General features: G+C 38.3%; 1 protein-coding gene across 2 annotated transcripts in view; it reads right to left on the minus strand.

Annotated features, from left to right (window-relative positions):
* RELN (reelin) overlaps positions 1 to 24,749 on the minus strand; it is a 279,445-nt gene that overhangs the window by 155,287 nt on the left and 99,409 nt on the right. For both annotated transcript variants that reach the window (XM_051805023.1, XM_051805024.1), the window contains exon 4: positions 7,914 to 7,984. In XM_051805023.1, coding sequence (XP_051660983.1) covers positions 7,914 to 7,984 — 71 coding nt within the window. The remainder of the gene's footprint in view (positions 1 to 7,913; positions 7,985 to 24,749) is intronic.

Below are 24,749 nucleotides of genomic sequence, written 5' to 3' on the forward strand. Positions count from 1 at the left end.
CAAAGACACACAACACATGAGTATCTTCTATGATCAGAGCTTAATTGCAGCATTAAAAATTGATTATTCTTAAAACAAATTGTACAGTGCATTCATAGTCAACTATCCTGAGAGTTTAACTATGAAAAATGTGATAAACCCCAAAAGTAACAAAAATATAATAAGAAAGATAAAGTATTATTCTCTTAACTAAAATACACATCACAATAAATGAGAGTAAGCACTGATTGTACAGCAAGGAAAGAAAGATCACTAGTAGCCTAGAATTATGATTCTAGGATTAAGATTGGATTAAGATTCAGTAATTCATTGATCAACAAAGAGAGCAGGAATTAGGTTGAATACAATAAATAGTCCAAGTGAGCAAAAAACGCCACACTTTGATCATTTATACTGCACTGAACAACATCTTACTGGGTATATGTTTGGGTGAAATAATCCTAATATTCCTAGTGCAATAAATATCAGTTTGACTCTGCAAATCACTGAATCAAACACTTATATCAAAGCATGTTTTTACAGGCATTGCTGATCAACTCCTCAGTAGGTTCTTGCCTTCCAAGACACAGTAGAATATTGTAATGACACACTGCATGGGTGGTACGTGTGTGTGAAATGACAAAACTTTATTAAGTTGTTTTATACTAACACTTTGCAACAGGAGTCTTGGTGTAACATTACAGAAATTAAACCAGAATGTTATCTGAAAGGGCAGAAGCTACCTACAAATGTATGGAGAAGTCTAGAAGCTGGCTACACAGTGTGCTGGATACTCCATGGTACCTGCTACATCCATAGCCTTGCCTGACCTTAAATCCAAAATCACACCTCTTTAATGGAGGCAAAGGGAGTAATTAAGCTCCTGGGAAGCAGCTACTTCTTTTGCCTCTCAGTACCTCACCCATGGATTTATATTTCTAGCTTAATTTTGGACTTTGGTTAAAATAAAACCCCAAAAAAGAGAATTTTTGAAGCCAGGATTCTTCTGATGATTCTATTTCTTATTGGGCACTGACCTAAATTGTACCAGTACTCCTGATTTCTTCAGCATATTTGCAAAAAATTACTGCAGTACTGCAATTTCTGTCATAACATCTGACAAATTAAAAATAAACATAAAAATGAATGCAGCAATCTGTGTAGAGCTCTCACACATAGTCATTTGAATAGAAAGTCCAACACAAATCTCAAGAATTTTGTTTCTCCCTTCCTGCTTACTCCTTAAATACTGGGTTTGCAAGGAGGCATGACATTCTGTAATGAAATTGCAACATTTCATGGGGAAGTAGGGGATTAAGAAGACTGAGCAATCAACAACTGAGGAATCTGCAGACCAGAAAAGGATGGCAAACATCCATTTACATGTTACAGAAAACTTTGATTTAACTAACTTACTAACTGGAAGACTGACATGTTTTACTCCATCTACTAACCATAAAAAATATATATAAACACACACTAATCTCATGCATATATGTACATATGTATATATGTGTATATATACATACGTAGCACTGAAAACAACCACAGAAACACTGAAAGCTTTACTGCAGCCAAGAACAAAGACCTTCTTAAGAGTCTGTTGTTGAACAGAAATCATACACTGACAGAAATATGAATTTTTTTTCCTTTATGTGGCTAATTTTCTTCACTTTTTATACAAGAAATTTACCCATGTTGCCTGGCCTTCCCTAGAAGTACTGCTAATAATGACTCTAGCAATGGCCGATGGTTCAAAATCTGGAGGAATACAACTCCTATTGCATGTTATGGTTGGCACTGCCTCCAGAATAATGCTGGACTGCACTGGTGAATCCTACAGTGGAGAAGACTGCATTTGTCCCTTGTAGTGCCAGGTGTTGTTTTTCTCCATGGGAAAGAGTAAATTTTGATAGAAACCTTTTGAAAAATGCTTGCACAAAAGAAACATATTAAACTGGATTAAATAAATTATCTCCCAGATTGAGCAATGGAAACTGTTCTGGATTTTGCCTGCAAGAAAAGAAGTACATTATGGCATGGGATTTGTAATACTCTAGTTGTTGTAAGAGGCTAGGCTTAATAGAAGACTTCTGTCTTTGATTTTCTGCATTACTCCTTTCCATTAGTTCCAGAACAGTACTAAGGGATGATCGACTGCAAACACAGGTGTGGCTGGGAACCATCCTGCAAGTGCCCATCCGTGAGGAGGATGGTCATATCAGGTCATACCATGGGCAGACTCATTAATTGCCCAAGCAAATTTCATTAGTCTTTGAAAGTAACTCAACTGAAAGCTGACTTAAATAAGAGTAGATCAGATCTCAAAATGAAAATGAATGACTGGACTAGCATTCATCCCAGGTTTCTTGGCATTGCAAAACAAAGCTGCTTACACCAACTGACTGAAATGAAGGCAATTGTGCAGGTGCCTACTAGTCCTACTAATCAATCATTTAAAAAACTAAAGGTAGAATTAAGCAAACACTTAATGTTGGACAAAAGGTTGTTCTTACAAATACAGACTTTATGTTGAGGAGGGGTTAAGGCTTCCTAAGTCTTTACAGGATCTAAGAAGTCCAAGTATTTTTGCCTCAGGTAGTCCATCATCTGATTTTTGATTTAAATTCCAGAGCTGAATATGAAAAAAATACTGTGAAGGTACCATTTAATGAATGATAAACCTAGACTTTAATCTCTCTATAAATAATTTCTATATTAAATTTTAGATTTCATTGCAAAACAGCACTATGTGAATCTTGAAGTGTTGTATTTAAGGGCCCCCAAAATAACTGAGATTCAGAAAATAAACCAAACCCAATTGTAGTAGTTTTAAAATATTTTCAGATCTGCCTTTTTAATCAATATATAGAATGACTTACTTTAAAGTAATATGGATTTTTCCATAGGCCATACATTGTGGCTAAAGTCAAATGGAGTTTCCTCAGACAATATGACAAAGCTAAAAGAAATTATATGGTGTAGCGTAGCTATACAGTGTAAAGATATAAATTTATAATTTAAAAGGAATTATACAATACTTCAAACTGAGAGGGAAAAAGAAAGACCACCTCAGTTCACCCTTTAAATCATGATTCACTTTCTTAGATGTTCCTTAGGCACACGGTTGGATGACTTTAAATTTAGAATCAGTATTTGTATGGCTCCAAAATGCATCTTAGCTTGAATGAGAAGTTGTACCTTTTTAAAAAGTAAAGTAAATGAATTTGTTATTTGACTTTTAACTAGCACCCTGGGTTTATACAGAGCTTTACAAGAGATGAATTGTACTGAGCAAAGAATGGAAGCACAGCTTAACTGAGGTCACAATCGAAGAGGCATGAGCAAAACGTAAGGAAATGTAGGGTGCTTGTAAGACAAGGCAATTCCTTTGGTAAGGAAAAGCAGACATGACAGTGTATAATACAGAGTGATTCAGGGAGAGAAAGGGCACAGTCAAACTGGAAGCGTGAGAATCTTGAGGAAAGTGCTGAGGAATTCAAAAGTCAATGGGGACATTGTGGGGTTCTGTGTCAATGAGATGAGGGAGAATGAAGGCATCTTTTGGAGTAAAAGGTTAAATTTTTCTGTGGATGAAGTAAGGCCGCTGAAAGGTTAAGCCAGTTTAGATATGCCCCTTTTTGGTTAAACTGGCAGGGAGGGAAATATGAAAGAAATAGGAAGGGAATGTCATCTTCAGATAGAGAAACTGGAATGTGAGGAGGGAAAAAAGGTTTGGTGGTGTTCCTGTTCTCAGTGGAAAAAGAAGATCAAAAATCATTAAACATGGTAATAGTTAATTGTTAGGTAAAACCAGTCTCCATTCAGATAAAAAGAGCAAGCATAATGCAAATTAAACACATGTCCCAGCAATATCCATTTGTACTATTGACACCCACATTCCACAGATCTGGGGGGTCAAGACTGTATATAGAGACAGGTAAAAAATGCAGCATAAGAAAATATTTTTAAAACTCAGTAGAAAATAGACCTTTTTTTTTTTTCAGAATCCTGAACTTTGTAGTTTCTTCAATATAAGGGAAAAGTGAACTACAGTAACACAGATGCTCAAATGCTCCCAGACAAACACCATGCTCAGAGTTCAACAGCCAGTGGCCATCAGCTGTTGCTCATCAATTCATGACAAATGAGGTGTGGTGGGAGGTATCTTCTGGTTTTCAGATTATGAAAAAGTCTAATCTCCTTGTCATTAGCAGCCAGATGAAGATGAAAAAGGAAATTTATGCTTTTATTTAGATTCTCTCTAACACTTTCTCTCTACTTGCAGAAAAAGTTGCTATAGAATGATAGAGGCTGAACATTCCCTAGGGAGAGTCAGTGTGTTGCCCAAGGGCTGCATTATTCTTGCTGACACGTAAACCAAGGAACAATATACCAGCTCTAAACTACAGTCTTCTGCTCTGTAAAATACTGCTCTGATCAAGCCAGAGAGCCTGTAATCTGTTTTGCACTTGTTTTTCAGAGTGTTCTTAAATTTTAAAAGGTACAAAACACACCTGAAAGGTCTTCCAAAACATTCAGGCAAAAGTTCCCAATAAAAGAGAGTCTGGGCCAATTCTCAGGATCTGCTTTCAGTGTGGAGACATCTGTCAGGCTGTGGAGAGGTTTCGTAAGAAAAGAAACCCAGTCCTATAATTTGTGGCATTGAGTATGAAATTCTATAAAATTCTGGGAATTATGGAGAAGGGAATGATATTGCACTAGGAGGGGACAGCTTCCTTCATCTTTTCCATCTCTCAGGGTTCCCTCTCTCTGTTTTGAGATACTCTGCTAGTCAGTCAGAACTAAACATACACACTCACAAATCTCCCAGTGTGGTCCTTATTCCAAAGAATGGTGCTACTGGTCCAAAGTTACACAGTGTATCAGAGGAATGGCCTCCTTACCCATCAGAATCCTACTTGGTGCAGCAAAGGCAGGCAGGGCTTGTGCACCACAAGCTGTTCCTCCCAGCAGCATCACTGTTCTACAGAACAATGCAGCCAGGTTTGATGTCTTGCCAGCTCCATTTTAATTATGATACTGTTTATTAATGTACAATTTTTGTTCTACTCAAGCCAGGAGTAAATATGAATCAATATGCACAATACTAAGTTTACCTTATTTTCCATTTATTTTGCTATTAGATCAACAAGTTAAACACATGGATAAATAAATATACTATTACTGGCAGGAATATCATCAGTCCTTATGATCCTTAATTGTCCTTAGAAGTATTTATAAGACATCTACCTTTACTGTCTTTCCTTATGCAAGTTTTGGTTATTTTCCTCTTTGTTCTGGATTAACTATATGATAATTTTTATGTCTCCTTTCTTCAATGTAATTCTCATAAAATTTAAAGCTCACATCAAGTGTCAAAGATCTTTCTCACTTCCTAAAATATATATTATTTTCTGAACACAAAGCTTTTTGAGCAATTTTTTACTTTCTTTAGTGTCTTTCCCTATGGCATAATTTCTCATTCCATTTACATTATACATATGCCTGCTTGTTTGGCATTGCCATCTCTTAACACTACCCTTTATCATACTCTAATTATCTTCAAAATACAAAAACCCACTTTTCTTTCACTGCACAAATCCCATTAACTCTATTAGAATTTACTAATGCACATACGAGGGTGGACAGCCACAGTGAATATGATTTCTGAGATATCTTGGTACTTTCACATCTTCATGTATATCCTTTTTACTAGATATTATGAAGTCTGATATCACCTCCAGTGAACATACTTATTAAGAAGATGGCCTGTAATAAATCTATGAAGTTGCCCTGGGGTTTTATCTTTCTTTACTTGATATGTCACATCATTCGCTACAGCATTTCAGTACAGTAATGTTTAGGGCTAGAAACAGACCACAAAACCTCATTTATGTCAATCTACCTTGCTGTTTTGCATATATATTAATTTGATATTTGCATCTAAATAAATTCACTAATTCTTTCTGAAAGAGTCCTTTGTTTACATTAGTGGTGTTGATGAAACTGGAATAAATGAAGTGAGGTCTGCTTCAAAGAAAGCCTCTTTTCTTTGAATAGGAAAATTAATTCCAATAGTACAAGAGTGATAATAGTATGCAGCGGTTAGAGACTAATGCAATGCACACTGTCTGCTGAAGAAATGAGAATAAAAAGGCAGAGGAGAGCCTGGTGCTGGAAGGGATGGTAGGAAGGGTAATGGGCAATGTAGTGGTTGAATATTGAAGTCAAGGAAACTGTGACTGAGCTAGGAAATAAGGTGGAGATAAACCATGGTGAGGATAAAAATGTGGGAGAAGAACCAAGAGAACATCTGAGAAGCTTGCACGTCAGTATTGCAAGGAATTTGGTCTCTGATTACACAGTTGTCCTACACTGTCAACTGCTCACAGAACAGTACCTCTGGGTGACCCTTGACTAAGTCAGATCTGATGTTTGCAGTTACCACAATGACATCACATATTTTGAGGATGATAAATCCAGAGAGTTTCTGATGTGACTGTGTATAAACAAAGAGAATTGCTGGGAAAATCACGGGAAACACAGAAGTTATAAAGACATGGGGGGCTATGATGAGGTGGGGAAGCTGAAGACCCATTCAGGGAAGCGGTGCAGGACGTGACTGTCAGTGGCTGGATGGGAGGAGGAGGCCACACAGGGATTGTCACAGCTGAGCAGACAGTGAAGGCTCAGGAATGGCACATCTCAACATCCTTTATTCTCTACATACAACTGATATCGAAATCCTATTTTCTCCTTGTTCTACAGAGCTCCTGTGAACTTGGGGACAGCGTGCAGTAACGTAAGGACCTACTGTTTTAATCAACATAAGTTTCACTAAAATGTTTATTTGAGGTTAGGTTGTGCTCCAAAATTGCAGAAATGTAAAGCAGAGAGTGGTGAAAGAATTAAAATTTCTTCCATCAGCTCTCCTAGTAAAATCTCATGGAACAGCATGTCTGAAGAAGGACTGTCAAAGTCTGCATGGATGGATTTCTACCCACTTGTCTCTACTTAACAAGGTATTTTCCTCCAGCAGGGAGAAATCTTATGGCTTATTCCAAACTCACAAACTCATAGGAAAAAACATCAACCCTATAGCACTAATGTCCCCAAAGGATGTATTTTATGGGGTTTTCTCTTCTGCTTCAATATGACAACACATTTCCAATTTTAAAATATTTATTTTATATAGTTTGGCCCATGTTCCATTGTTTCTTTTCACACGGAAATAGCACTGGAATTTTGCTGATATAACTGGATCAGCACAGAAATTCCTTTCTCTCCTGTACCAAAAATGATGGATACTTTCTCTACTTCTTACTGTTTTAGTGAATCAGGTTCAAAGTAGAGTACTGTTTGTAGACAAGAGCTGACAACAGGATGTTTATTTTTTATGTTATTCATCAAAAGGATAAGCAGCACAATTAGATTTTTTAAGTTTGTGTAAGCCAAACATTTTGTTTAGCTATAAAAATGATCAAATGTTGTAGGTGATGGCAAAAGTTCAATGTCCTACTTTCACAAAATGGGAAGGCAGATTCTTCACAAGGACATGTGTGAGTTGGACGGTAAATAAAGCTTTTGCTTTATTTTGCTGTAGGCATATTGCTTACAGTTAATACAGACAGAATTAAAACTCAGCTTGTGGTTTTGACAGAAAAGAAATGTTGGTTATTACAGGCTGATTTCAGGAATGTGCATAATGCTACTTGAAGTTTTGTATATTCCCCAACATGTAGCAGAGAGGACAATGGGGTTTCCTGGATAGCTAATGGGAAGTATGAAGCCAAAGAAAGCATCAGTTTTAAAAATGTAAATAAGATCCTGATATTAACTTTTCTACAGAATAGCTTTCATGAAGAGTAACACTGACACACAGGTACAATGGAAAATATTTGCCAGATATTTTCAGAATTATGGTGACTTACCTCCCTGTTCACACAGCTGTTGTGCTAAGGCATCCTTGAATATAACTTGGCCCCTATGAGTAGCTGTGGCCCTGTGAACATAAAAAAGACAACAATAAATAATGTAGTATACTTACTTGTATAGACATGACTAATCAAATCAGAAGTCCCATTCTGCTTTTTTTTCTCTGTTCTTCTTTTTGTACTCTTCTAAATGTATAGAATAATGTGTAGAGATTCTTTTGTGCATAACAAAACAAAAGTTCCTAAACCAAAACAACTACATTGGTAATAAAAATCACTGGCACCGGAATTTAATGAAGGACATAAGTAAAAGTAAGCATATGACAAAGCCAAGCACACTGCCCTGCCTGAGAAAGCACATCTGCCTCAGTGCAGATCAGAATAAAAGGTTGCAGAGTGGCTGCCCTGTGAAATTATTAGTCTCACAATGGAACAAGCAATAGCAATGGCAGTACTGTTACATGCTATGGATGGAGTGTGGAGCTTGAATGGGTGTCCAGAAATCTTCTCTTGAAACAAAGGGAGATATCAGTAAGTTCTCTGCTCCAGATCTCTGTCAAACGCCTTCAAAAAAAAAGAGACCCTGCAACATTTCTTGATAAGCTGCATTGTTACTTATGGTCTCAACAGTGTTATCTAAAGAATAATTATTTCCAATTACTGACCCACAGCTAGAGACCAGCTAATGTACCACAGGGAATGATCAGTCATTTTGTTTTCTCATGATCAGCTAGAAATATAATGCAATGCGATTTGTTTCTCTCTTACAGAGCTGTCATACTAAGTGATAGTTATTCTATATTTCTAATTGCTCATTTCTTCCCTATTTTCCAAGTGCAGTGCTTCACAACATCAGTTTTATCTCCAACATTTCAAAACCTTTATGTATTTACAAGTGTTGCATTTGAAGTCTAATTTCCTTGAGCCAAAGTTCTTCCAATATCTGTCTACACTCATACACACTCTTCATACGTGTTCTTTAGCCTTTCTCTAATTAACATTAATGGGCTCAATGTGGATCCATGTGAACTTGTCAAAACCGCCTCTTGGTTCAACAGTAAGATGTTGAAAGCTACTTTATGAGTGTAATCCTGCAGTCAGCTGTGTGCCCTCTCTAATGGATCACGCCTCGCCTGCTTATAAAATGTCAGGAAGGGCCATAAAGGAATGGTTTGAAAATGAAAGTAAAAATTAATTATTTTTTTCTTGGCTACCAGGCTACTGAAAAGGAAGAACAATGAAAGTAACACATCTAATACTAAATTTTTCATATACAGTGGATCCTCAAGGTAAAACCCCTCTGCAAACTGTCAGAGTACAAACAGGAGTAAACGAAAGCTTCTCTTGGATCTGCTTTGCTTCCTGCACATTTAGAAAAGTTCTATTTGTCCAGAAATGCAAAACTATGACCACCTCATGCCCCTATGGCTTTTAAGGCACTCTCTTCCTCTGCTTCTGGAAAAAGACCTGTGTTGCCTTTCCCACCTTGTATTTTCAGAGGCAGATCTAAAGCTGGAGCCTTGCCTCACCTGGCAGTGATAGTATTTTGGTCCCAGACCCGAGATTGCATTACCAGTGTGAGGTTTTGGTTTTAGTACCTACCATGTGCATCATGGAAACTATTCTAGGATTTCCAGGACTTCCGTAAAATACAGCAAAACTTCATGCCATAGTTCTACATTAGCATTTCTAGATCTGCTGTCATGACCAGTGACCATACTGAGTACAGTGTAAAATAAAAACAAATACATTGCTCCAGTACATAGAGGTAAGAGAGCTGAGACTTTAAGTCTCATTTAAAATTATGAACTGAAGTGTTTCCTAGAGCTCTGTTGTGCTGAATATGCAAGCAACTATGATCACTACACACATTTCTTCAAATTTCCTCACAGGTGTTTGCAGTCACACAAGTCAGAATTGGACCAAACGATCTCCAAAATCAGACATGTGCCCTGATTTCTTTAGAAGGGTCAGATATGGTGGCTTCCTCTAGCAGCTGAAACGGCAGGGCATCCCAGAGCCAGCTTTGGGGCCAATGCAACACCAACAGACATGTTTTGCAAATACGTTTCATTGTGGGAATTTCATGTATTGAACTTGCCTGGATCAACATACAAGAAAAAAGCCACACCTAAGACACAGAAGGTATTTTGTACAACATTTCTATCCCACAAGTTGACAGGGTGGAAGAGAGGGCTCTTTGCCGACAGTGGGAAAGAAAACTTATATTAACAGTAGACTGAGACTTCAGAGATGCTGTTTATGCAACAGCCCAGGATACAATTCAGGGTGTACACAACAACGATGGCAACCAGAGCATTCCTTTATGAGGCAGATAAGAGCAAACTCTTGAAACACAGACCACATGCAGAGGGGAGCTTGAGTATGTGTCTGAATGCAAACAAATACCAAATAATACCAATAATATCAAACTGTGTACTGTTTACTGGATCTCTGCATGCGTGTGAGAAAAAGGGGATTTGGGCAGAAAGCCAGCAGCCAGTTGAATGATCGGCATCTTTCTGTGTCTATCATCCCTTGCTTGATAATGCAGACTAGGAGCCAATTATTGCTGTTCCATAGCAGGAGTGATCTGCACCCTGGGACAAGTGCTGTGCAGGAAGGGCACCACTTGCTACAGCGTGTGCTCACATCAGCATTAGTCTTGCAATGGGCACATGCACTGGCCTGCACAGCCTCAGAGAATTATTAAGGGTATTGCTCCTGTCAGTTTACTAGCATTATCTACTTGGTTTTCTCTGTATTTATGCTTTATTCATGGAGCAAAAGATAATAATGCAGTGTAATTATGCATAAACTAGCTACTTACAGAAAGAAGTGCAAAATATACCTTTTCGGCATTGAACTTCCTCTGCTGGTGATGTTCCTATCTGACAGGTGAAGTTTATGGAACAGGATCATGAATTTGGGTTTTGCTCTTTTAAAAACGTAACATATTCAAACCCATATCCTTCCTATATTCACACTCCAGTCTAAAAACTACATAATATTTATGGTAATTATAACAAAAATAATACTGGCAAGGTCTGAAAAAGACTCTACTAAAGAAAGAAAATTACTCAACTATTAAATATGGGGTTTTGCTTTTGTGACATATATAACCAGTAACTGACTTTTGAGCTGTTTTTGAAAAGTTTCTATGCTGTCTTTAATGTAGTTAAACATTGCTCAGAGGAAGAGTACTTAGTAACTATCATTTGATGTTACTCCACACCAGTCTATAGTCCCATTCTGCCATTGTCTGCCATTTATTCCCAGCTAAAGGGCAAATAACTAATCAAATCTAATGTGTCAGTCAGCCAAAAGGCAAGATGCATGTTCCATGTGTCCCCAGAGGTAATTCCTGAGTAGGAATGAATCTTTCCGAAGGGATGAGAAATAAAAGAAAAATGGCAGAGAAGAGGAATATCTTGACATGGTAAGTGAGAGCTTTGAAAGAAAAACAACTTAGAGGTAATAAGGTTCCTCTTTATATTAACCTCACTCTTCCATTAGCCTGGATGTATTTGTCTGCTTGGGGCTATGCAAGAGAGAGGAGAAACGTGCTTTTGAAATTAGCAAGTGGAGATAAAACTGCTGACACAGGAAAAAAGAGGTCTGAAAACAAGAAGACTATATTAGGTGTCAAGGCTCACTGGCAGTTCAAGGCATTACTAACCCCATACTTCAATTACAGCAATTTTGTAACAAATTTTCTTTTCTAAACCATAATTATTCTCTACTTAAACTATATATATAGTCTGTGCCGCCTGTGAAATGGGACACGAAGTGCCACCCCGCTCAAGTGCCAACAAGCTTAAAAACGCTTCATTGCAGTGTTGCCAGCTCCTCTGAACATAGTCTAAGTAATATCAATTTGGGCCCTGTGCAATGACACAATTCATTCCAGGTGATCTGGGAGAAAGAAACCCAAAGACACCTGCATACGACAGAGAGACCTCCCTTCTGCCTCCTGTTGATTAGATGCAGCATGCTAAGCTGTGCGTCCAGCAGCAAAGTACCTGTCCCAGGCCTTCCCCTGAAGTTTGTCACCATTTGGTCATGCTCTGGGGTTTGCATGCCTGGTGCTCCCTCTGCCCTTACATGGATGCTGGGCATCTGCACCTTTCCCTGGCGAGACAAGGCACAAATTAAGGACAAATTAATTCGTGAAGGGGCTTCAAGTGTCATATAGTAAAATACCTTATCTCATGACACACCAAAAAGGGTTTTCAAGAAGATCAAGGAAAAAGAGGCTATTTGTTTACCCACACTAGCAGAGTTTTAACTCTGTGCCTGCTCTAGCAGCTGCACTGCACATCTGTATGCAATGGTTAGTGGCTGTTTCTACTGGAGGACATTCAGGGTGACATCCACAACACTGGCTCCATGAAAATCAGTGAATGACTATATGAAGCTGAGATTGGTCTTCTTCAACCCCATAGGGTTGCCATCCAAAATCAGGTCTGATGCACTGCCAGCACAGACTGTGCTCCCTTCCCATTGCTGTGGGGACACGGTGCTGGACATTTTATGAGCTTGGGTTGGAACAGAAAACGAAGCAATGCATACCCAGTAATTGCTGTTGGCATTTTATGTTGGAAGTATCTCCTATATCACACTGGATTCACATGCACTGCTGACATGCTTTTGTTAACAGGTTGCATTTTAAAGAGAGTGTTTCAGCTCAGGAGAGCACAGGCAGGAGGGCTACATGTGTCTGACCCATGTGTGCTGCCTCTGCTGCCTGGCTCTGCCAGCTCTGTCTGTGGAAAGGATGCACAGCAGCACCGTCCAGACCCCAGGGCAGATAGATGCCCTCTTTATGCAAATAAATGGGTTGATTTTTAATGCATTGGTTAATTTGCATGATTGTAGGATTGTCTTGTTTAACCCATTGTCTTTAAAAAATATATTCTCCCCCAGTACAGGCTAATTGAGGGATCTCTAAATAAAATAACTTTAAAAGCAAGATGGAGAACAGGCCTTCTGGTGACTGAGTACACAGGGTACTCGTGCCCAGCCTTTCATGGCAAGAGGGTGAACCGTTTTCTTCCAGTGGCCTGCAAAGGTGGTTTGATGACCATTTACTGTGTGTGGCAAGACGTGAAGTCAGGCTGGTGTGCATTTTGGCTGGTCTCCTACCATGGTCGAAACCTTCAGTGGCAATTTCTTCAAGGGCAGTCAAGACCAGATATTAAACCTGACTGGGAGATGGTCCTGGTGCTCGGGCCAGTAGGGAAAAAGCACAGAGCACTCATGACTGCTGATCCAGAAGGTGCTTGGGTGGGAGGCTTTTAGCTACTGGTTAAATGTCTCTGAGTTGTTATTTCAGTTACCACTTGACATGCAAGCACAGTCTAATTAAAGCAGCAGGAACGAGATCTGTGTGTTCTGAAAGGCACATTTTGACTCTGCCTTTCCCTCTCTGTCCCCAATGGCTTCTTCCCTGAGATGTTATAAAAAAAGTCATCTGTCCTGACCATATTCAGCTGAAATTGTCAGGGAAATTTGGCAAGTAAGATGCAATTACTTATGTAGACATTTGTTCAGGAGACTGGAATTAGCATACTTGCTCTAAAAACCTCAATCAGAGGTAAAAAGTCTTCAGGGGGAAAGGACTAAAATGGCCAGTAAAAGCTAGATTATGTGCTAGTGGGCAAAGAGCAATCATTTCTTTTTGGGCAGCTGTCCTGTGCAGAAGTTTGTGGTTCACATGCATAAGTTACGGTCACGGGTGAGCTGACACTCCTTTGCCTTCATATGGGGTAAATGCAAGAGGAACTAGAGCCACCTGATCTTCTCTCATCTCTGAATTGATGTCTGGGGACTGCACATGTGGGGAAAGGGACTCAGCCATCAACCTAAAGGTACAGTCAGTATCTTTGTTGAAATTAAAATTTTGTCTAAAAAAGTTTGAAACTAAAAAAGTCCAAGAGAAAATGTTGAACAAATGTCAAAAGACTTTTCAGCAAGAGCCAATAAAGACCAAGGAAAGTAAACAAAGTTCCTTTTGCAGAAGTTTTTGGTATTAACCCAACATTTAAAGCTATGCATTTCTGCATATGAAAGCGAGACCATATGTACTACCTTTACTGACATTAAGATCACACTGACATTAAGAAAACATGCATCAAAACATTAATATGGCTAGCAGAAACTCTCATTGGCTATGTGCGGAGATGGGCTGTTCCTCCCTCCCACACACTATCCATGCACTCGGAAAAGCTACTTGTAACTCTTTGAGCGCTCTGGGACCCAACCTGCATCTAGCTGGTCTTGCAGAATTTTTATATCATTCAGTGCACCCCATGCAAAACATGCATTTTTAAAACCCACTACTTCAGCCACGCTTCACCCTCTTTCAAAGTGTGCAGTGGTCCGTGCACACTCCTGTGTGTTGACCTGATGTGCACATTTTTGACTGTATGCACTGTCCAGTGCACACTTACAAGACACCAGGTGGGTTTCGTTTTTGCTATTTGACCTTTAACTGAAAAAGAGTTATATGCCTGAGAGGCAATATGATTATTTGGCATAAATATAAGAGGAGGAATACAGCAGTTAAATGGTAACATCAGCCCAAAATGAAACAGATTTAGTTTGTTATGGTTTAACATAGAAATCTATGCTAGGCTATGTGCACTTAGGATGTGCTGGTCTGACTAGGGATTGATTTAAATACACATCTAAGGGCCTTCTTTAGCCAAGATTTGAATAAAAGAATCATTCTCAAGTAGAAAAATAAAGCAGATGTACCTATAAAAATTTCCTTCCAGTACCTGAAGGGAACCTACAAGAAAGATGGAGAGGGACTTCTCTGCAAGAGCAAGTAGTGACAGGACAAAGGAAAATGCTTTCAAACTGAAAGAGAATAGGTTTAGATAGATATTCTTTACTGTGAGGGTGGTGAGGCACTGGAGCAAATTGCCCCATCCCTGGGAATGTGTTTAATGCCAGGTTGGATGGATCAATGCCAGGATGGATGGAGTTCTGAGCAACCTGGTCTGGTGAAAGGTGTCCCTGTCCACGGCAGGGGGGGTGGAACGAGATGGTCTTTAAGGTCCATTCAATCCAGGCCATTCTGTGATCCTATTCTGTGATTCTGTAATTATGACCTGTATCACAGAGGATGGATCTAAACTTACAGCACTGGAAGCAGAAGGGTGCACAGGCACCTCCAGCCACTATAGTTTACAATTTATAAGAACTTACTTTTGTCATTCTAAAGAACACCAAAGAACCTTACCAAAGAACCTTGCTGGTTGCAAGGTGCAAGTGCAGAAGATGGATACAACATAACAGTATATATGCATTATAAAACAGGTAAAAAATAAGAACTACCATTTTAAACTGAAAATAAACGTTTTCATCCTCCTTTCCATGGTATCTCAGAGACTAAAAAGATGTGGGTTTTTGAAAATTCTATCTAGTTTTATGTGACTGGAATGATTAGAGCTTCTTGCTGACTGAAAGCAGATTAGGACAATAATTTCTTCTCAGCTACAGGAAATCCAACATTTTCATTAGTATTTTGCATTGTGCGATTATAAAGGAAAGCAAATTCTATTTTTTCTACACGTGAAATAAAGGGTTATTGCAGTGGCATCTGCCAAGCAGTCAGCTCATATAAATAATAGAACAAGCATCCATTGTCTCTCTACTGACACAGTGCCAGCAACTAGGTCCCTGTTTTCCACCTTTTTCAGTGTTTGGGAGAAGATGCTGTCATTGTCTTATGTTTTGTAATCTATTGTACTTTACTATCCAGTGAAATATGGATTGAATGAATGTTAGTTTTTTTTAATTTTAAATTGACTATTTATGACTCTTGAAATTTATATTTAACCCTAAGATAATGAATATGTTCCATCTATGTATTGCATACATTTTTAGTATTAAATAATACTGTTTTTTCCAGATTTTGCTTGTGTAGTCTTTTAAAGCCTATATTCAATCAAATTATCATTCAATCACCTAAATTTCCCTAAGAACAACAACATCTTTTTCTTTTCCTGTATTGCAAGAAGAAATGTTGCAGTTACTGTGGATTTTAAAATTTCTGAAACCTCTAAATGAGCACAAAAGTGTTAAGCAAACGGACTTGCAGTCATTTCCTATATACTTTACAATGACCCTTTTCTTAACAACATGCACCAGTTAAGTCTGGCAGTGCTGATCAACTGGGGTGAGTTCAGCAGAGAGGATCAAGAAGGTTTGGGCTGGAGCAAGTGCTCTATGAGGAGAGACTGAGGGACCAGAGCTCATTCAGCCTGGAGAAGAGATGACTTTGGGGGGACCTGGTAGCAGCCAGCCAAGGGAAGTTGTGCAGTTCCTCTCCATTGCTGCTGTATTTTAAGACCAGACTGGATTAAAGCCCTGAGTAACCTGTTCTGATCCCCCTCTGAGCAGGATTTTGGACTGAAAACCTCCTGAGATCACTTCCAGTCTGAATTCTCCTGCAGACTCATGATTCTAAAATTTTGCATACCAGGTAAAAGCAAAGAAATGAAAGAAAGGTTCGCATCTAATCAGATTAATCAGCACATATTTTGAGAACTGCTTTTCATAGCACAAAAGAATTAACCAGTTCATTATGTTTAACACTTTGTGTAAATACCTGTGATATTGATTCTCCCTAACCAGTTTATGGCTGGGTATCTCAGAGTATCCAACCAGAAGTGCCAGGGGTTTTACATGATTCCAGAAAACCAGGAGTTTAAAGGTAGTTGATGCTATGGGGTTTTCTGATGTGATACATTTTTACATGAAAGCTATGAATACATGAATAAATATCATACTTAGCTAGTACACTGAAAACTTAAAAACATTTAAAATTAAAAGAGCAAAATCTGAAACAACATATGAGACAGTATGATAAAAACAACACTGGTTCTAAAAGATCCTAAATAATGGAAAAAAGGATGATTTTAGGGCTACCTTTTCAGTTCACTGCTCTCATGCCATCTGTACTGCTATCCATTTCCCAGGTAGGGTTTCACCAATCTGCTCTAACCTGCTTTAGCTGCCCACTGGTCCCAAAGGACATTGCCAATAGCTGTGGATGAGCTGGACCATCTGAGAATCTGGAACCTCATCCCCTTTCTTTACTTTGCAACCCACACAGAGTAATCCTCAATAGCCAAATTAACTACCTTCCTTAAAAAAACACTAATTTCAATATTAATGTAGGGATGCAACTGGTGCATCCACAATGTGCAAATCAGCTTGTAAGGGAAGGATAAAACCCACCTCCTTAGTCTCAGGCCAGAAAATATAACATCAAAAATCAAAATTTCCGCAGACCGAACCCCAGGGCACATGGGGCAGGTTTCCCTTCCTAAAGCTTCACCAAACACTTAAATATTACACTCCTTGTCTACTGCTTCTTTGCACTCTTCTCACCAACCTAAATGCTTTCAGAAAGCTAAAAAACAAATGAAATGTCTTCATCATTTACAGATCAAAATCAAACTAAGGAAGAACCTGATACAGTTGTTATTGAAGAACTGTTACTCTCTACTTATTCTCACTTGCCTCCTGTTTGCCAGGAATATGGTGAACCTCTGGGAAAAAAATGCAGGGTCACTAATCATACAAAGGACAGTTATTTCTCCTGCATGGTTTTTAATTTTCAGCCAGATTTATGAGTTGGAAGAAAGCATATATCCCTGAAGACCACAGTAGCTTACAAATAGAAATAGGCAGGTGAAATACTACCTTAGGAGAATAATTAATTCCACCAGCCACTGAAAAAATGAAAAATTCGTGAAGTATCACATAACTCCAGTCAAAAGAAGCAATCGGAATGGTATCATGTACATGGCATAAACTGGAAAGACTATGGTGAGGAGGTCTGGCATCAGCCGCGGGAGCTGGATGTGCTGGGGAAGGGTTGGAGGTTATTTGGGGAGCTTAGAGTTACTGAAGGTGAGGTTGAGATCTGGTGTGAGGCCCCCCCCATACTGTGGTATGTGTGCTATGGGGACTTACTGTCTAAAGATGTAGGAAACCTGGATTCACGGGTTCTGCTGGTCACATCATAGTTAGGTGTTTCTTCAGCACAGATTTTTTTTTGTCAGAGATGCCCATTTGAGTACTATCTTAAGGTTTGGATTAAAAGACACTCAGAGACTCCAATACCTCAATTGTATCCAACCCTTCCCACTTCAACTGGAGAGATCAAATAAAACAGATTCAAAAGACAACAATCTGTTCTCTATGTCCTTCCACTACAAGTTCTGTCCTCCAGCCCTGCTTTCCAAACCAGTAACTTTCACCATTTTTAGGGCTGATCAAAGCCCCTGTGCTGTCCTTGCAGGGTGTTAGCACTGGCTCAGCATCCCTGGGTGCTGGCTTCCACCTGTGCTGTGGATGGGAGATCTGTGCCCGTGTGCTGGCAGCTGGGGTCTGGACCCAACCTCTGCCCCTGCTGCCAGTGTCAAAAGGGGTGAATTGAGCTTCTGAGTCATGGGCAGAGCTTTTCCTTCCTCCACTCAAGAGAACATGGCCTGCTTACACAGACCCATCTTCACACCTCAGAGAGGATCATAAGAAAATCCAGGCTGGAAGGGACCTCAGAGGGTCTCCAGACCAACCTCCTGCTCAAAGTAGGGTCAACTACACTAATCAAACACATACAGCCCTGCTATGCCTTTCACCACACTGCCTAGCAGCATGTCCAGGCTCACAGTTCTGGTATTCGTGAATCTTTTTGCATAATACAATACTAACAAGGCTATCAAAATTATGTTAAACCAAAACTGCTGTGTAAAATTTACCTTGGTCAGTCACTTGACATAAGCATAAATACTCAATTTACAACTTACTTGGACGACAGCCTCCCATACAATATTGTTCCAACAATAATGAGTTTGAACTCGTGTTTCTCACTAGGAAACAATCTATGATTGGTCTTACTCAGAAATAAATTACCTGCTAAGCTACACAGCTATAATACATCCTTTTGATGCGGTGTGGATAATGATTCTTTAAGCTCATTATTAAAAAAGGCATCAAACTCTAAAACCCTTCTCTTAAAATAAAGTAATAATGAAGAGATTTATAACCTAACCTCAAAACAAACCAAAGTAACAGGGAATCTAAGCAACAACACAGGCACTTCCAGGATAGATGGTTCTCTTGTTTTTTTATTACCAACTAATTTTCCCTCTTAGCACAGATTTGTTTCCAGAAATCTTTGGCAGAATGAGCACAACACTAGAATGAATCTTTGTAAGAAAACATCCTGTTAATGTTCTGAGACTCTTTAGCACAGTCCCAATGCTGGATTCCCTATGTCCTAGATGAACAAAAAAATGGCAATACTGGGTGAAACACAACCAGATTTCAACTCTTCATTTATTTGCTAATGACAGTTTCCAATCAGAAGAAATACATTGGGAATTCAGTTCAATAATGTTGCCAGGAAGGTGAACTTTTCAAATACACACAAATAATTATTGCTTTGTTACATGAAATATTGCTTGGGAGCTCAAACTCCCATGTCTGGAATCCCAAATTCCAAATATTTCAGATGAAGGCATTCACTGAAGACTTGCACATCTGGTGCTGTACACAACAGAGGGGTGCTGGAAATTAGAGAAATTCATCTGTAATTTGTGTAGCTAAGAAGTTTATGGTTGATTAATAAAACTTCAAACTTGAGCTAACACTTAACAATAAAAGACGATCTCTTCTCAAAAATGAAATTCTAATGGGGTTTTCAGTGTGTCACAGTTTTAAAGATTTTTTAAAAATGCTGCATCAAGTATACAAAAACTGTGGGTTTGTTCTTGCATATCTCTCCTCTTCATCTGAGGAACTTAGAGTAGTAGGTCCACTGCTCCATCTAGTACAGTCCCCTGTACCCTTAGGGAAGAGACACTTCCTATAAGCTGCTCAGGATAAATTCACAAATGTCAGGGTAAATCAGGCAGGTTTTCTAAAACCTTGGGTCTTCTGAGCACTCCCTTTGGCAAAAATATCTGAAGTATTGGCTCCAGACAGAGTCCCCTGGCAATGTGAAGCAGTGACATCCTATCCCTGAGATTAATCTTCCTAGTGCAGTCTAAGTAAAACTGACCATTGCTGTTACGGATGGATTCCTAACAGATACTGGATTTGACGGAAGGTACTCCAAGGTACATAATGGTACCAAATGGTCACCAAATATCTGTTGATCTCTGGAAAAAAACCCCAAACATGTCTGCACATAGAATGGCTGAAATCTCGAACAACTGCAATGGTAAAACAAAATAACATAAGCTAGAAGGTGCCGTGTACCTATGGATGGGATGGATGTGGCTGTGCAACAAAAGGCTTGAAGCAAGACCCATCAAACAGATGGAAGGAATAGAAGTAAACTGTTAACTGGTAAAGGCATGTGGATGACAGAGATAGAATTATCAATTTAGAAGAAAACAAGAATATCTGAGAACAGCATCTAAAAACAACACTGTAAAAATAGCAGCAGTAACTCTGCAGTACCACTTGTTTGGCACATATTAAGAAAACAGGCAGACTTCACCCACTGGCAAAGATAACTCTGTGTTATTCCAGTATGAAGACTGTTAAAAACAATATATTGCAAACAACAAATAAAATGTTTTAAAATACAGTTGGTGCTCTATGCCTTTTAGCCTCCAGGTGCATCCATTTCTGAGGATCCCTCAATCGAACAGCTCATAGTAAGTCTGGATTCCTTGTATGACATTGCTGCCCATCCCCTTTTTTTATTCATTTTGTTGACCTGAGGCCAATTCCTTGCATTTAAACTAAAGACCTGGGTTTATATATTAATAATACTTGGTGGACACATGTTAACATGCACCGTTTAGCTTCAGAATTTCAAATGGTATATTTATTTCTATATCTCAATATGTCTCCATCTAAACATTGTTCTGGCTGTATTATTGACTTTTTATGAAATATATGAAAAATTATCATAACTCCTAAATTAAATAGAAAACATAATAATTATTTTCAGATACATTTAGTAAACCAGAACATAAGTCTTCTGCAAGTTTCCATTCATAAATCTTTTCATCTGTGCTTGCCACAAAAATTTTCATGTTGTCTTGCTTCAGGGAAATACCTTACTTTTTTTGCAGCTGTCAGGTGGAAAATTGTTCTTCAATACATTTCATGCTCTTATTTGGTCTTTTGAGGGGTTTACCAATAAGAACATGGCAAAAAACTTTGTTCAGTTGGGTTTAGGAAGCAAGATTGAAACTGCTCTTTTTTTTCCAGACTACTTCATATCCTTCAATATGCACAACAAAATACATTACATTTCAGAAAGTATTTGTTTTTCAAAGGCTAAGCTTTATTATTTACAGCATAAGTATTGGTGCTGTTGAACTATATTTTAAATGAACTGCACCTGTATTTCTTAATAGTCTCTTTAGAACACTATTCATGCTTTGAAAAAACATTCATATGAATTAACATTTCTGAAACTTGTATCAAAATAAATAAGAAAATGCCATTTTAATTTTGGGGAATGTACTTTAAAAAAAAAAAAAGATCCAGTTTAAAGCCTTGCATTCCTAAACTCATGAATCCATTTCTGCATTCCTGATGTCAGGTATGCTGAATGATGCTGCTTCCTGATTCTACTATGAGTTTATTTGGTACTGGTTTAACTTAATGTATTTTCCTGTGCAACTCCATGCAGTGGAAGCATGTACATGGTCATTCCCCACCTGAAGTAAGGAGCAGTGATTTCTAAACCACAGAAAGCTCATCACTTGCAGTTACATTGGTATAATCTTTCTCTTGGTCTCTTAACTTAACCCGACCTCCTCCCAGATGAGGAGGACTTTGCTAAAACGTGCTCAGCTGGAGCTTCTTGCCAAGCATGACCTGCCTCAAAATTTTTCTCCATTTGCATATAATAATCCTTCCCAGTGTTTTCTTCAGCATGATCCTCTATAGTCAAAGATCAAAGTTAATATATTTAAGACTCTTAAGCTGCTGTCAACTTTCATTGGAATGGACCTACAAGTTCAGAAATAACTAGTGCAAGGAAAAAGAGGGATGGACAGACAGCCATATCACTCCAGAAATACATCTTGGGCTAAATTAAATCGAATTTCCCTGTGTGTTTTGTCTTCCTGTTTTTAACTGACACAGGCACCTTTTAATGCTGGTGACAGAAAATTTTAATATTAGTGACTTTGAAAACTGGACAGTTGCCCATGAAATGGATCTGTACTGTATCACCATGTATAGCAGTTACTCATTTTAGAACATAACCCTCCTAATCAAAGGACATACAACATAATGAAGAAAAATTACCCCAGTCATTGTTATTTCAGAAGCACTAGTAGACAAAATGAGCTTGCAGTTAGTTATTGCACCATTAACCTCTGATCCTAAAGGAGCTCTGTGGTCTTGAGCCCATTAGTGGTACATGGTAGGTAGATACATGATAGCTCTTTGCTGAGCACCCTTTTGCCTTGCCTAAGGATGCCACAATGAACTAAATCTCCGTTTTCTTTGCAAAACTGGGCAGAAGGTGTCTCAATACAGTCTGCTGCAGTTTGGCTATGGCTGGCAGTAGGGGTGGGAGTGACACCCAGTGTGCTGTAAGGGAGATCTGGAAATCTGTGGGCCACAACATCCTGAGACCAAGGGATCCTTCAAAGTCCACACACCTTCCCAAAACTCACCTTAACATCACTCAGCACCCTCCAGAGGGAAGGAAGGTTCATAGGTGTCAGGTGGTCAAGATAAAGCATTTTTGGAAGATTTGGGATCAATAAAATAATAATGGGAATTTCTAATTTTCACATACAGAGGCTCTTTGTTATAGAAGAGTACATAAGTGTTGTTTACAAACTGGGTAGAGTTTTCAATTGCAAAACCAAGGTAAAAATGAAGATATTAAGCCAAAAAGTCCCATTCCAGTTTATTTTTAAGTGAAAATTTAAAAAAAACCCCAACAATCTCTTCCAGGTTTGTGTCCAAAACTTCGTCACATATTTAAATTGATTTTTTTTTCTCATTCTAACAAATGTTAGAAAATCTGAATGAAAGGGCACACAGGATAGGGTATGAAAGCTGGGGCATAAGGAGCCTGAAGTCTGATTTCTCTCCTTTTCCAATGATATGTTATTTGTTTTATTGTACTTTATTTCCACTGAGAACAAATGTTTTAAATACTTAACAAAAAGTATTGCTCCATTTTCACAAAACATGTTTTTTTCTAGTTTTGATTTAGGTGTAAATGTTAGTATTCTCACATGAATGTAATTCCTTTCAGTCTTTTAAAATATGTGATAACTATTTTGTTAACTCCAAGAAATGTCAAAGAGAACACGTCCTGCTTTTTGAAGCTAGGCAATGAGCAAACCTCCAGCAAATGACAGCACTGGAGGGATCCATAGTTCCTGCATAATTAACACTTCCAATTAAACTGCATCATCGGCACAGAGTTAAATCTTCTTGCTTCAAAATTACCATTATATGTGAATGATACTGTCGAGTTGATATACACTTGGAGTGATAGTGAGGTAAAAAGTGCATTTTCAAGTCAGTGCTAATCCTAAATTTAGGCTCTGTAAGAATAATTTTTTTTTACAAAAGCCAAAGGGAACAGAAATATTTACATAGAATTTGTAAAAAGCAAGCAGATAGTAATTAAATATTCTGATAGGTTTTTCAAAGCACTGGATTTCAATGCACTAATTCAAGAGAAATTTAAAGAGATAAGGAAAGAAATACTAATATAAATGTTTGTTTATATTTCTGCAGGGAAAGAAGTAAAAATAACAGTAAGAAACACTAGAAAGTATTAGATTTTTAAAGTGTAATTTAAATAATTAACAATAATATTTATTGCACAGAATGGGCAAGACTTGTCTTTAAATTTACAGATTCCCTTAAGAATAGTTTTGAGTATATTCATGTAAATATATTCCTTTTTGGCTTGTGGTAAAAATAATAATAGCATTTGCACCCAAATATACAAAACCACAAATGTTATTCACTTGACAAACTGCACTGTATTGCTATCTATTATTCTCACAGAGAACATAAGGGCATATAGAGAAGGTCTGAAATGCAATCACAAAAGGTATTGTAAAGCATATTTTTGACACCTTCTAGACTAGCCTACACCTAAATGAGAGATTGGTGCCTCTTATGAATTAAACATAATTCTTGATTTATGTTCTGTTACCCTTGTATCAAAACCCATAGTTCCAGAGCAATGTCACCAAGAATTCATTTAATGATATTGATGATACACCTAACACAGAGAATACAAAGTAACGAGCAGTGCAGAGCATGGCTTTATAAATCACTCCTACAGAGCATTAGGCAATAAATAACAAGCCATTAATTCACTCTAAATTATGCTAAAACATGAAAACTACTTGTGCAGCAAATTATAAATACCTGCCATTTCTAGTAAAAGCGTGAAACTTCTGACCAAGAAATTTCATCAAATCACATCATATTTATCAGATTAGCTGGGTTTGGATTAGACCTTCTTTCTTTAAAACAAGACACAGACTGCAAAAAAAAAATGTAGGAGTTATGTTATCCTTGACACAGCCCAAGAACACAGTGTGTTAAACCACTTCCAGCACCTGCATTTCTGCGTTGTCCACCTGTTTCTACAAGCTACTGACTTGACTGCACAGGCAACTATCCCAACAACCAGTAGTGCTGTTGCAGTTCTTCAACTAAATATGAAGACCCAGGTCCTGAGAGTCCTTTCACTGTGAGTTATCAGCACCTTATTCCATGAGAAGCTCTTGTGTCCTATGTGAACACCAATACTCACACTACATTTCACTATACAGCAATACTGTCCTGTGCAAT

Source organism: Manacus candei, unplaced genomic scaffold (assembly GCF_025592945.1).
Source record: "Manacus candei isolate 608988 ecotype Guabito, Panama unplaced genomic scaffold, ASM2559294v1 h1tg000063l, whole genome shotgun sequence".
NCBI lineage: Eukaryota > Metazoa > Chordata > Aves > Passeriformes > Pipridae > Manacus > Manacus candei.